Source organism: Phycodurus eques, chromosome 2 (genome assembly GCF_024500275.1).
Source record: "Phycodurus eques isolate BA_2022a chromosome 2, UOR_Pequ_1.1, whole genome shotgun sequence".
In the NCBI taxonomy this organism is placed as follows: Eukaryota; Metazoa; Chordata; class Actinopteri; order Syngnathiformes; family Syngnathidae; genus Phycodurus; species Phycodurus eques.
Genome location: NC_084526.1, coordinates 21,836,883 through 21,850,892, shown reverse-complemented (window position 1 = coordinate 21,850,892; position 14,010 = coordinate 21,836,883). Strand labels below are relative to the sequence as shown.

Sequence of the window (14,010 nt, the reverse complement as noted above, 5' to 3'; positions counted from 1 at the left end):
GTGATAGAGTGACTTTTAATGTCTTTTACATTGCATGCCACTCTAGGACATGGATGACATTGTGATAAGGATTCACTTTCCACAATTTGTATCATACCCATCACCTTGCACTATGGAAATAAACACAATTTAAACACAATAGCGCATGGCACGCTCGGTCACACAATGTATGTGTCATACGATTAACATATCTGGATAAATATAATATCCAGCCAGTCATTCATGATAGCCACCACCTTGCACAATAGAGAAAAAAAACATATCGACTAGAAATCATTCATATTCTCCAAAATGCAATTGGTGATGCACCGTTACCTGTGTATGCAATATGTTTTACATGAGTAATGGAAATTTTCCCCTCGGCAGTTATTTATGACTGCCATTTTGCACAATAGGAAAAAAACGTTATAAACATGTTATAAAAAATCCATATTAAAAAAAAGAGAAGAATTCCATGGTATTCTTGATCACACAAAGTATGTGTCATAAGATTAATGTGATCACTCCTCTCGCCTGTTAATAATGCTCACCACCACCTTGCATAAAAGAAGTAAACGGAACAACTATAAATAATTCATAGATTAAGAAACAATTGCACAATTGCGCTCGGTGACGTGATACACTATCATAAGAGTAATGTGATGGGTCTTTTCGCCACGTTTTTATGACAACTGCCACCTTACAAAATAGAAGTAACCTGAATGACTAAAAAATTATCTATAGAGTGAAAAATAAATGCTACGGAAAACTCAATCACACACAGGGACATGCTTGTACACAATGTATCAAAGTTATTGCGCTTCTCGTCAGTATTTTATGAGAACCACCACCTTGTACAGTATAAATACAGAGAATGACAATATAATAATGATAATGATGAAAATAATCCACAGTCAAAAAAGTCCACGGCACGCGTATGTGCAATGTGTACAGTATGTCATATGGATATTGCGGTGGTTCCTTTCACCAGTTATGAATGATAACCACCACCTTGCACAATAGAAATAAGCACGACATCTAGAATTAACCCTGAAAGAAGATTTGTCATTATGACAAGACCGGAAAAATGCATTTTAATGTCAGTGGTTAGCTGCGTCTTATTCCACGAGATAATCCTCAGGATCCGCTTTGCTGTGCCGCCTCCCGCCTCTCGCCCCCTTCCTCTCTGATAAAATGTGTTTCCTTATCGTGGCTGAGAACTAAATACAGGACAAACTCGTGCTCCTTCGTGGTTGTCTTTGTTTATTAGCAAGTAGACATAGCAATTACCAGTCATGGACATTTCTAGTCGACTTAAAAAACATCAATTCAAGGCCTGTTGAAGATGCCTTGTTTTGTACTGTGGTTGTTTTCTTTCTGGACGCGTTCCGCCTCATTTCATCAAAGCACACTGTTATTTCCATTTAAATAGATAAAATACACATTTCCATCCTCCTCCGCTCTGTCAAACAACAATTTAAATGTACAACTATAGGCAGGACATCCAGAAGGTATTCATAGCGCTTCATTTTTTCCCCCTCAAATTTCTACAGTCGCCCACCGTGCCCCTACGTAATACTTATGTTTTTAAAATGTCAGAATATTTCTGCTTGTATGCCCCACGGCGAACACGGCAGCAATAGTAATGTGATTACTTGGGCTGATGTACAGTGGGGCAAGAAACTATTTAGTCAGCCACCAATTGTGCAAGTTCTCCCATTTAACAAGGTGAGACAGGGCTGTAATTTTCATCATAGATATACCTCAACTATGAGAGACAAAATGAAAAAAAAGAATTTATTCGCAAAATATGGTGGAAAATAAGTATTTGGTCAATAACAAAAGTTTATCTCATTACTTTGTTATATACCCTTTGTTGGCAATGACAGAGGTCAAAAGTTTTCTGTAAGTCTTCACAAGGTTTTCACGCACTGTTGCTGGTATTTTGGTCCATTCCTCCATGGAGATCTCCTCTAGAGCAGTGATATTTTGGGGCTGTCGCTGGGCAACACAGACTTTCAACTCTCTCCAAAGATTTTCTATGGGGTTGAGATCTGGAGACTGGCTAGGCCCCTCCATGGGCTTCATGTACAAAAGGTGCATGCGCACAGAAATGTGGCGTACGTTCTTTTTCATGGCAAAGTACAACTGTATCAAGAGTGAAATGACCGTGGCAATGTGCAGTGCCTCACGCCAACTTCATGCCTGGCGTACGCACGTTTCTGCAGCTGTTGATGCTTTGGCGACACTTAGAGGTGATGCTGGGAAACTGTTATAATAAATCTGCACATCAGACACACATGAACAATTAGCACTGATGAACAATGAATGCCTGGCAACATTTGATTTCAACAATATAAAAGAAGCAAGGACTCAGAATTCATTTGTTAACCAGTGGCTTTAATGAATCACTGTGATTTGTGAGGACACACATTAATTGATCAAGGCGATCATTTATGCTGCCTATTGCCCTCACACTCTTCTTGTGACTTTAGCACATGCACTGGAAAAAAAAAGTCCTTACATCGGTTGCACATAATTAAAATGTGTTAAAATGACATAATTTATCCCTCTTCTCCCAAAAACATTTAATTTTAACACATTTTACTGTGACCACGTGTCCTCTCCTGTATATTAAAATAATAAATTGAGTAATCAAAAAGGAGTAAAAGTTTTTGATCTCTTTAATATACTGACATGCTTTCTAATTGAATTCAAAAGATTTATTACAAAGACCATACAACATTTACGCATGAACCTTTACCTCATAGGTCTGAGTGTAGGTTAGTGTTTGAACACATTTTTTGTGCGTTACAAAAATAAATGGTATTTACCTTGTGGGGTAATCAGAGTCAGCCACATGTGCTCCCACCACCCCTGAGAGAGCAGTGTCACCCATGATTGCAGCGACTCTCTTCTCAAACAGGGTGAGGCCCGCCGCACCGGTTCCTCTGCCTGTTTTGGCCACACTTTGGCGGTGGGCAGCTGTCCTCCACTTCACATACCCCTTAATGTCTGACCACTTCTTTTTTACTTCAGCGTGTGTGCCTTGCTCATTTTCTTTTTTTCTGATCATGCAGAGATTGGGGTGAAGGGTTCATTTAAATATACATCCATCCATCCATCCATTTTCTACCGCTTATCCGGGTCGGGTCGCAGGAGCAGTAGCTTTAGCAGGGACGCCCAGACTTCCCTCTCCCCAGCCACTTCATCCAGCTCTTCCGGGGGGATCCCGAGGCGTTCCCAGGCCAGCCGAAGGACGTAGTCTCTCCAGCATGTCCTGAGTCGTCCCCGGGGTCTCTTCCCGGTGGGACGTGCCCGGAACACCTCACCAGGGAGGTGTCTGGGAGGCATCCGAATCAAATGCCCCATCCACCTCATCTGGCTCCTCTCGATGTGGAGGAGCAGCGGCTCTACTCTGAGATCCTCCCGGATGACCGAGCTTCTCACCCTATCTTTAAGGGAGAGCCCGGACACCCTGCGGAGGAAACTCATTTCGGCCACAAGCGGCATTTCGGCCGCTTGTGGATCTTGTTCTTTCGGTCACGACCCACAGCTAGTGAGCATAGGTGAGGGTAGGAACGTAGATTGACCGGTAAATTGAGAGCTTCGCCTTTCGGCTTAGCTCCTTCTTTACCACAACAGACCGATACAAAGTCCGCATCACTGCAGACGCTGCACCGATCCACCTGTCGATCTCCCGTTCCATTTTTCCCTCACTCGTAAACAAGACCCCAAGATACTTGAACTCCTCCACTTGGGGCAGGATCTCATCCCCGACCTGGAGATGGCATGCCACCCTTTTCCGACTGAGGACCAAGGTCTCAGATTTGGAGTTGCTGATTCTCATCCCAGTCTCTTCACACTCGGGTGTGAACTGCTCCAAGTCACGGCTTGATGAAGCCAACAGAACCACATCATCTGCAAAAAGCAGAGATGCAATACTGAGGCCACCAAACCGGACACCCTCTACACCTCGGCTGCGCCTAGAAATTCTGTCCATCAAAGTTATGAACAGAATCGGTGACAAAGGGCAGTCTTGGCGGAGCACAACCCTCACCGGGAACGAGTCCGACTTACTGCCGGATATGCGGACCAAACTCTGACTCCGGTCGTACAGGGACTGAACATCCCGTATCAGGGGGTTCGGTACCCCATACTCCCGAAGCACCCTCCACAGGACTCCCCGAGGGACACGGTCGAACGCCTTCTCCAAGTCCACAAAACACATGTAGACTGGTGCTGCCTGGTGCAGGTCTGCAGTTTTGTTTCTGGTGTCCTTTGACAGCTCTTTGGTCTTGGCCATAGTGGAGTTTGGAGTGTGACTGTTTGAGGTTGTGCATAGGTGTCTTTTATACAGATAACGAGTACAAACAGGTACCATTAATACAGGTAACGAGTGGAGGACAGAGGAGGCTCTTAAAGAAGAAGTTAGAGGTCTGTGAGAGCCAGAAATCTTGCTTGTTTGTAGGTGACCAAATACTTATTTTCCACCATAATTTGCTGATAAATTCTTTCAAAATCAGACAGTGATTCTCTGGATTTTTTTTTTCTTTTCTTATTTTGTCTCTCATAAGTGAGGTATACCCTTGATGAAAATTACAGGCCTCTCATCTTTTTCAGTGGGAGAAGTTGCACAATTGGTGGCTTAACCAAATACTTTTTTGCTCCACTGTACATATGCGTGCCTGGTGAAGTCACAACAACCAACAACAAAGCATTAAGCTGAGGCTGGGAATACCTGTCATTTCTTAGTTGTTTTTTGTTTAAAAAAAATAATTGTCATTATGGTTTTGTATAGAAAGGAACAAAATGAATTTAATCCCTTTTGGAATTAGGTGACAGCATAACAGAATGTGGGAAAACTTCCCAGATGCACTATATATTTATTTATCTTTACATTCAAAATCTAACAAAAACATAATTTCTTCTTTTGAAGCTTTTAGAATAGACTTTGTTTTCACTTATACGCCCCATGGCGGAGGTAATGTGGTTACTTGTGCTGACTTTCACACACATGCATAGACACACTCAAACAGAGTTGAAGTCTTGTAAACATATTTGAATATGAAGTACGTAGAACAGATTGTTGCTTGGCAACCGCTAGTGTAACTCTGTTAGCCGGATGATTCGTTAAGCGACCGTGCATCGATTTTGTGTGTGGGTTGGCAGTGGAGACGCTGCAGACCCTGGTAAACAGCAGCCTGGGCGGTGCCATGGCCGGTGTCCAAGATGGCGGAGGAGGAGCACCCAGCCCGGGGTGCCTGCCCCGACGGGCAGAGACCTTCGGCGGCTTTGACAGTCACCAGATGCACCTCAGTAAGAGTAAGTGTGGAAGTGTGTGTGGACACTTCGTTAGGTAAACCAATTAAAGTGAATCAAGCTTTTAATTTTAAAGTATTAATTCAACAATGTTAATTATTGTGTTTGCCCTTTTTCCACCCGTAGAAAGCAATTGAACTGGAAATAGTCTGTTCCAACGTCACAACATAAAATCTTTAAAAAATACCGCACACATTAGAAACAAGTAAGTCCCCTTGATTGGGCCTACACAGGAGTTACCATGCACAATAGAAATAAAGTAATGCCATTGGTCAGTCATACGTAACAAAAAATAAATAAATGCTCCTTGATTGTCATTAACAGCCACCTACCATGCACTATAAAAATTAGTGATGCATCCAAATTTCAGCCACTGAAATAGTTTGCCTGAAAATGGCCCAAAAGTGCATTTTCGGTTTCAGACCGAAAGGCTTTGTCACTGAAATGGAGAACGGCCAAAACAGGATGTTATGACGTAAGCAAAAACCACGGCCAGCGCATGGTCTGTGCTTCTGTTAGAGAACACAGACTTATGTTCCGATTGATTGGCTTGAGCGTCTTTAAGTTATTTTTAAGACATTATTAGATGTGTAATGTACATATAACATGATAAGTATGAGTGAGTTGAATGGTAGTTCCCCTTTTTTTACCTTAATTGGTAATCACTAGTGCGCTAATGCTAATCGCAATTGCTAGCTGTTTAGAATTTAGAATTTTGCTGTCTCAAATTTCTGTACACCAAGTTTATACCATACACTCAGTACAAACATATGCAGTTTGCGGACTGAAGTCCATTCCTCATAAATGAGAATAAAATCCATGACTAAAACCTCATTTAACCGCTTACTAGCTCATAAACTCCTCTTAACGCATGCATGTGTTTTTACCATAACTAGCTGATTGCTGTAATTTTTAATGCTTTTAATATTGTTTTCAACCTCTATGTAGCTCTTTTAGATTTCCTTGAATTTTTTTACACCTAACCTGCTGTTGCTGTAACTCTAAATTATTTTTATTGTTTTTAAACTCTGTGTAGCACTTTTGAGATTTCTTTGAAATGTAAATTGGATTACAAATCAAATATTATTATTATTATGTTGGTAGTAAAAAAAAAAGTATTTTTTTTTAATAGCAGGGGCGATTACTCGATCAATAATCAATAGGAGAATCGATTCTAAAAAGATTCAATAGTGACAGTTTTAATTCCCTTTTACACTCACACTTGAACTCTGCTGAGCGGCGTTGATCATTAACGCGTCTCTTCTCTCTGTTACCGGCTAGCAAGCTAAGCTAAGATAGTATAGCTTGAAAGGCTTCAACATGCATTTGTAAGTCTCACACACACACGCATCCTTATTGATACTTTCTTGCCTTGCTTGCCGCCTTCTCATCTGCCATCCACCATACAGACCTACATGTGGAACGTCAATAAAAGTGCTTAAAAAACAATACGCACACATACTGTGTTGTCTCATCCAACCACTAGAGCCACTACGGAAAGGCGTGACTAGATATAGGGCGTAGAATAGGATACGAGGACGAACAAAGACATAGGTAGCGTTGTGCTACCTGGAAAATAAAGCCAAGTAAAAGGAATTACAAGCATGTTTCTTGGAAATACAACGTACACACCTCCATATAAAGTCTGCCATGCGTAAATCCAATGCCTTATTTCCTAGTATCGATACAATCGATTGATAACCTTGTAAAAAAATTTCATTTATATATTTTCATCCAGAATGCTAACTTGCCGAGCATGGAGCGATGGAGTTGAATCATAGGAATATCAATCGATACATTGATACACTGAATTAATTGTTTCATCACTATCCTTAACTGTAGAGTTTGCTGCACGAACGGTTCACGGCTGCTTCAGGAGAAGCAAAGGGAAAAACATGAGGTGCATTAAAAGACCACTCACAAAATAGGACATTTTGAACTTAGACAGACAAACATCATGAATTAACTAAACGTTAATAGCTACAAATATGTAAACAATGTGGGCTTTCCAACCAGCATTATAGTTGAGAGTAACCAACTTTGAAGAGCAAAATAACAAATAAATTAATATGAGTATATAGAGAAAATACTGTAGTACTTGATAACACCAGACAGCCACACAGGGACCGGAACAGGGAATGAATTAATGGAATTAGTATGTCGCAGCTAGTCTGCTACGTCACTTGAGGAAATGGGCCTATACGGTTAAAAGTACATTAATGGTTATTGAAATTAATACATTAATGTGGGGAAACTATGCAAAAATATAAGAATTTGAGATGGAGGCCAATACTTTATCATGGCACTGTAAATATTTATAATATGAGATCACTATTAGTCCCACAATGGGGAAATTTGTATTGTTTCAGCAGCAATAGCGGATACAGGAAATACAAAAATAGCATACAAGAGAAGACTTTCGGGTCCAACTCATCCGCCATTAGAAGCTTGATGCAATAAAAACAATTAAATATCAAATATTGAAGCCATACGTAGTGAGATGGTTGCTGACTGGTCTATGCTTGACTCGTATCCCGTAGGCGGAGACGAGAGTGAGGACGCCACCAGAGACCTCCGGAGGACTGAGTCCGACAGTGTTCTGAAGAAGGTACGATGATCTCACCATAGACTTCGGCTTGCTGTTTATTTCTATAGTCCAAGGTGGAAGTTATCATGAATAGTTGGCGAGCTGAGCCATCACTTTTCTAATACCACACATACTTTGCGAGCGGACAGTTGATCCAACATGCAGTGGACTTTTTTTTCTTCTTTACTCTGCGGATTATTTTGAGGCATTCTATTTCTGTTGTCCAAGAGGAGTGATTACAATAACTATATAACGTGCGCGCACATCCGCCCGTGCATAAACAAGCAGTAAGGGGAATTTATTTTTCGGACTCCTTGGAGGTAGTTTGAATTTGAATACTGAATTTTGAATTGTTTTGTTGTTTTTTATTTAATTTATATTTGGGGTATTTATTATGAATAATTTAATTAATATTGTCCAAGAGGATCGACTACAGTAACTGTATAACGCGTACAATATACCAGTATGTGGTCAAGCGTGCTGTACACATTTTTTTCCCTTCAACTTAGTTGTTTAGATACGTGGCTCTGCATTATTGTTATTATTTCTCTTGTGCATGCGGGGGGGTTACCATGAATAACTGGCAACAGGGACTATTGCATTATTTATATGACACGTACACCGCAAACACAAGGTAAACTGCGGATTATTTCTCTGCGTTTCTCTGTGTTTTGTTTATTTCTATTGTGCACTGGGACAATTGTCCTTAATAACGGGCAAAGAAACATTGCACATTACGCAAATGTCATGAACGGAACAGAGGATAGGACCCAAATATGCACGACTCCACTACAAATGGACAGTTTAGAAAAAGAGAGGTTTAATATACGGTCAGAGGTCGGTACACAGGCAGGCAATCCGAAAAGGCAACAGTATCCAAAAACGTGAGGCAAAAAGGCAAGGTGGAGTCGGTGACGTGGAAACAACTAATGCTGGAACGCGACAACAAGGTACAACGAACTGGCGACTAGAAAGAATGAGACAGGAGGTTAAATGCATGGGGTAATTAGGGTGAACGAGGCACAGGTGGTGAAGATGCTCTCAGGAGCACGTGTGTACGAGACAGGGGGAAGACAAAATCCAGAACACACAACCATGACAGCAAAGCTGCCAAATGTTACAGAACGTCTGTATTTTGTTTTGGAAATCACTGAACGCTGACTCGTTACAGCCGTAACACTGATTGTTTCGGATATTGGGGGGGAATCCAATGTCTGACATTACCGGCCAGTAGGGCCCTGTGTCCGGCCACCGTGATGAGAATTTCATGAATTAATTTGTTGATTTAATTGTTTAAAACAAAAAAGAGGGAAAAATATGCTTGGGGGCACGCTAGTTTATGTTGTGCAATGAAACAGTATGCAGAATTATTTTTATCCTATATACTGCAATAACTGTCCCGTGGTAATGTTCTTGACAAAATTTTGAAAGTGTGGAAATTCAGACAAATTTGGACAAATTGCTCTGGAAGTGAATTTCTCTAGGTTGGAAGCTCTGCATTACGTAATGATATCAATAGTCACATAACTTGGTGGTTTTCTTATAACCATTGTTTTTGGTACCCTTGTTGCATAAGTGTTACATAATCGTCTCCTTTTTAGAACAGCATGGCCACACAAGCGCACGCACTCTCACAAGCACCCACACGTGCACACACACAGACACTGATTTTTGTCCTTGTTTTTGTGTGTGTGTGTCAGCAGGGAGGAAACGCCAACCTGCTGCAGCTGCTCAAGAGGAACAGTGAGGTAAGAAGCCACTTCCCGTCACTAACCTGATGAGCTGGGCCGCTGTTGACATGGAAACCAGTCAAGTTAGTTGTTTTCAGCCTTTGTAGAGCTCGTTCTCACAGGACCCCTTGTCATTTACTCTCCTTATCTGATATATAAATGGCATATTATCGATAAATCAATATGTATTGATCATGTAAATATTCATTGTGTATGTTGGAGGTGCTTATTGCATTGTGTTTACCATCAGCAGGTGCTCTACAGCGTCTCCAATCTGCACTTCCTGCTCAGCACACTGCAGGTATTACAACCTCAACACAATTTATTTTCCCAATGTCTTTTGGCATTTGTTTTTTTTTTACATGAAAGCTAACAATTTTTATTATTATTATTTTTCTTCACTATTTCTCACAGGGAATTTTAGTACATTTACATTGTAATTTATAAATTTACATTATTATTTAAATTATTTTGTTTAGTTTGTTTTTAATATTGAATTATGGAGTGTCGGACGTTAAGCCTGTCGGGCCACCAACAGCCAAATTGTGGTGGCCCTGTCAGAACTTTAACCCTTATTTACGCCCCTTAGTTAAGAAATTATTAGTACAATTGCATTCATAGCAATGACTCTGTACTAACCTCACTAAAATCAAGGCATTGCACAAATTAATAATAATGCTTAAAAGAATAAATCAAATACAAAATTATTAAAATATTTACATAGCACATAGCATTACATAGCACTCACATTTCAACAATGCTTAATCTTGTGTCTTGATGGTGTGCACACTATCTAATGTATAATTAGGGGTTTTATGATGCCTTTTTAATCAGTGTTTTATGTTGCCTATACCGATAATCCATGAGATCTGCCGATACCATCACTGCCGATACCAATCATATGGATTAGCTGTAAACTTTTCTATTTATTTATGGTGACTGCTATTGGCTATATGATCTGGCAATTTTGGTTTCCTTCGCAGGAAGGAATCATTTTGATTGATAATGAATTAATTAATTAATAAACAAGATTATTCATCCATCCATTTTCAACATCGCTTATCCTGGTTAGGGTCGCGGGGGGGTGGAGTCTATCCCAGCTGACTTCGGGCGAAAGGCGGACAACACCCTGACCCTGAACTGGTCGCCAGTCAGTCGCAGGGTACATATAGATATGGCCAACCATTCGCACTTACATTCACATTGTCACTGAGTGGTAACTGAACCCACGCTGCCCGCACCAAAGTCAGGCGCTTGTACCACTACACCATCAGTGACTCCACAAGATTATTATTTTTTTTCAAAAATGTGTATTTATTTAACGACCAAAACTCAAATATAACTTGAAAGAACAACCAGAAAATAAGTAAAATAATAACATATTAAAATAATAGAAATTGAAAAAAAAGATCATTAGATTGTCATATTTTTATGATTTAATAAAACCCTTGCTTCAGACCCCTGTTTGATTAACCTGCAAAAATGACGAAATGATTAACAAAACTGCTCCTCAAAGGAAAAAAAAATATATTTTGAGCCTTGATTTAAAATTTTTAATAAAAATGAATTGTAACCTAAATGTGTTTCCATTAGTTTTTATTGAGTTATTTTGATTTTATTTTCAATTTCAAAAATTTTAAATTCAAGTCAATTTTATTTAAAAAAAATATTTTAGATTAAATTATTAAAATGTTCTTTTAAATTATTTTGAGCTATATTTCTCAGTTTTTTAAATTATTTTAACATAATTATTTACAATGTCTTTTTTATTAAATTTATAAGTAGGGTTGGGCATCGTTTGAATTAGAGCGACTCCAGTTGTGACTTCCGGTTCCAAACTATTCTCGATTCTTTTTGGGGGGCAGTGTCAAAAAGGTTTACATGGTTTATATAAAGGGTGTCCAAATTATGACCATCCATTTTCGTAGCAGCCCGCAGCATAGACTAAAATGAACATTTGAACCGCGGTTCTTTATAATCCGTATCAATATCAAACCTATCAACGAAAAGGCAATGTGGGTGGAACTAATCCAACGACTTAATATTCACTAATTAGTATTTCAACTAAAAGTTAAATATAGCATTGTTAAAATAGTTATTTTAACTGTTTTAGCTATTTTATTTTATTGTTTCACTCACCCAGTTGACTGAGAGTTGACTTCACTGACAGCATTGTTAAAATAGTTATATTAACAATGCTATATAACTGCCCCTGTATTCTGTTTCATCACATCAAATGGTTTATATGTGAAAGTTTGAACTTGACTTCTTGTTTTAAGCTTGTAGCCTTTTATTTTGAAGTGTACGCACCAGAACTCAGCACTTTGGCATGAAAAGTAACTTCACACGGCACCGGTGATTGTTTTTTATTTTTTTTATTATTTTTTTAATGGATGGAACCAAATGCAATAAAACACTGATTCCTTTTCCTACCCACCGATGAGGCACAAGGCTAGTGTTTGTGATACTGTGAGACAACGTTTATGTGAGTTTTGTCCCAATTCATTGTGATGTAAAGTTGCTACGGTGAAGTTTTAGCCCAATGTTAACATTTTTTTTATTTTTATTTTTGTCATCGTCGCTTGCGTTGGTTTGAAGACTAAAATAAATGCTAAAACCCATCAGTGCAAAAGTGCAAGTGACCGTTTACCGGTTTAGCTGTCTCAATGTTGGCATAGACTTATTTTATTGTTTCACTCACTCAATTGACAGAGAGTTGACTTCACTGAAGCTCTGCACGATGTAGGCTGAGGCTTGGAGCGTGTCAGATGCTACACATCGAGAAAAAATCCTTTGCACAATGTAGTCTTATTCCAATGTTGCACTGAGGCGACTGGTCATTCATTTTAACACAGTTAAGACACACATTTGTTCGCCACCGCTGCCGTTGGCCACAAGCACGTCATCGTGCCCGTTCTTCTTCGTTGGTTTACGCCGCTTCTTCATTGCTTTTCGCCACTTCTTCTTCGCGGCTGGAGGACTAGGCATCGAAACTAGGAACCGCAATTTTTACATTTGAATGGTTCCGGGAGAACTGGAACGTTAGTCCCGGTTCCAATCGATTCTCGATGCCCAACCCTATTTGTAAGTGAGATACTTTTATTTTTTTCATCATTGTACCTTTTTCATTAATGATTTGTTGAAATGCCTTTACGGTTAGAGGCTGTAGCGCCACCTGTTGGTTTGGTATGTACGTGACAGCTTGGGTATGCACGGTCACATAAGATGACCACAAATAACAATAACACGTTTGATTTGTTTGTTGTTTTTGGACATCCAGGCGGTGGTGGTGCAGCAGGATAGCTTCATAGAGGATCAGCGTCAGGTCCTGAGTGAGCGCTCACCGTCAGGGTGCTCATCATCGCGGCCATCCTCTCGGCCCAGCTCACTAATCGAGCAAGAGAAGCAGCGCAGCCTGGAAAAGCAGCGGCAGGACCTGGCATCACTGCACAGGCAGCAGGCGGCGCATGCCGACGAGCGGCGCCGGCGTGAGAAGGAGTGGGAGCTCAGGGAGCGCCTGCTCGGTGAGAAGGAGGCGCTGCTGAACATGCAGGTACCGTAAGTCCACTTGATGCATTACAGAAACTGGGCAGTGAAATGAGGAACATGCCTGTCTAACAAAATTCTCTGGCAATAGAACAGTAAAAATTTACTTGACAAGATTTCTTAAAAAAAGTCAACATGTATAAAAATAAAAAAATAAAAAAATAAAAAAATAAACTATTTCTTATTTTAAGCTAAACTTTCTCATAACCAGTAATAAAATGTGGATAACAAGTTAATAATAAATTAAAATTCTCAAGGAAAGGTGAAATGCTCTTGCACAAAAACTGCCTGGTTAAAAGAAATACCTTGGCAGACAAGCATATTTTGTCTTGATTTGAGATCTAATGTATTTTGGCTATAGTTTTTGCAGTGCGTGCGCTTATCATATTCATCCATCCATTTTCTGTACCGCTTATCCTCACTAGGGTCGCGGGTGTGCTGGAGCCTATCCCAGCTATCTTTGGGCGAGAGGCGGGGTACACCCTGAACTGGTTGCCAGCCAATCGCAGGGCAAACATAGACAAACAGCCATTCGTACTCACATTCACATCTACGGGCAATTTAGACTCTTCCATTAACCTACCATGCATGTTTTTTTGGGGATATGGGAGGAAACCGGAGTACCTGGAGAAAACCCACACAGGCAGGGGGAGAACGTGCAAACTCCGCACAGGCGAGCCGGATTTTAACCCGGGTCCTCAAAACTGTGAGGCAAATGTGCTAACCACTTGTCCACCCTGCTGCCCGCTTATCATGTTATTACCATGTATTTGGTATACTTACTAAACTACACTGGCCCCTCTCTTGGTCATGTCATAGGTCTGCACAGCTGTGTACTGTATTAGT

General features: G+C 40.2%; 1 protein-coding gene across 12 annotated transcripts in view; it reads left to right on the top strand.

Moving 5' to 3' along the window:
* LOC133398128 (A-kinase anchor protein 13) overlaps positions 1 to 14,010 on the top strand; it is a 224,464-nt gene that overhangs the window by 197,838 nt on the left and 12,616 nt on the right. For 10 of the 12 annotated variants that reach the window (XR_009767767.1, XM_061669758.1, XM_061669769.1 and 7 more), the window contains 5 exons: positions 5,152 to 5,304; positions 7,842 to 7,909; positions 9,592 to 9,636; positions 9,869 to 9,919; positions 12,899 to 13,171. Coding sequence is in view for 11 of the 12 variants with exons in the window: in XM_061669758.1 (XP_061525742.1) it covers positions 5,152 to 5,304; positions 7,842 to 7,909; positions 9,592 to 9,636; positions 9,869 to 9,919; positions 12,899 to 13,171 (590 nt within the window). In the remaining variant the exon portion in view is untranslated. Of the gene's footprint in view, positions 1 to 5,151; positions 5,305 to 7,841; positions 7,910 to 9,591; positions 9,702 to 9,868; positions 9,920 to 12,898; positions 13,172 to 14,010 lie in introns of those variants that run through there. The other 2 variants (XM_061669759.1, XM_061669810.1) reach the window with 2 other exon arrangements.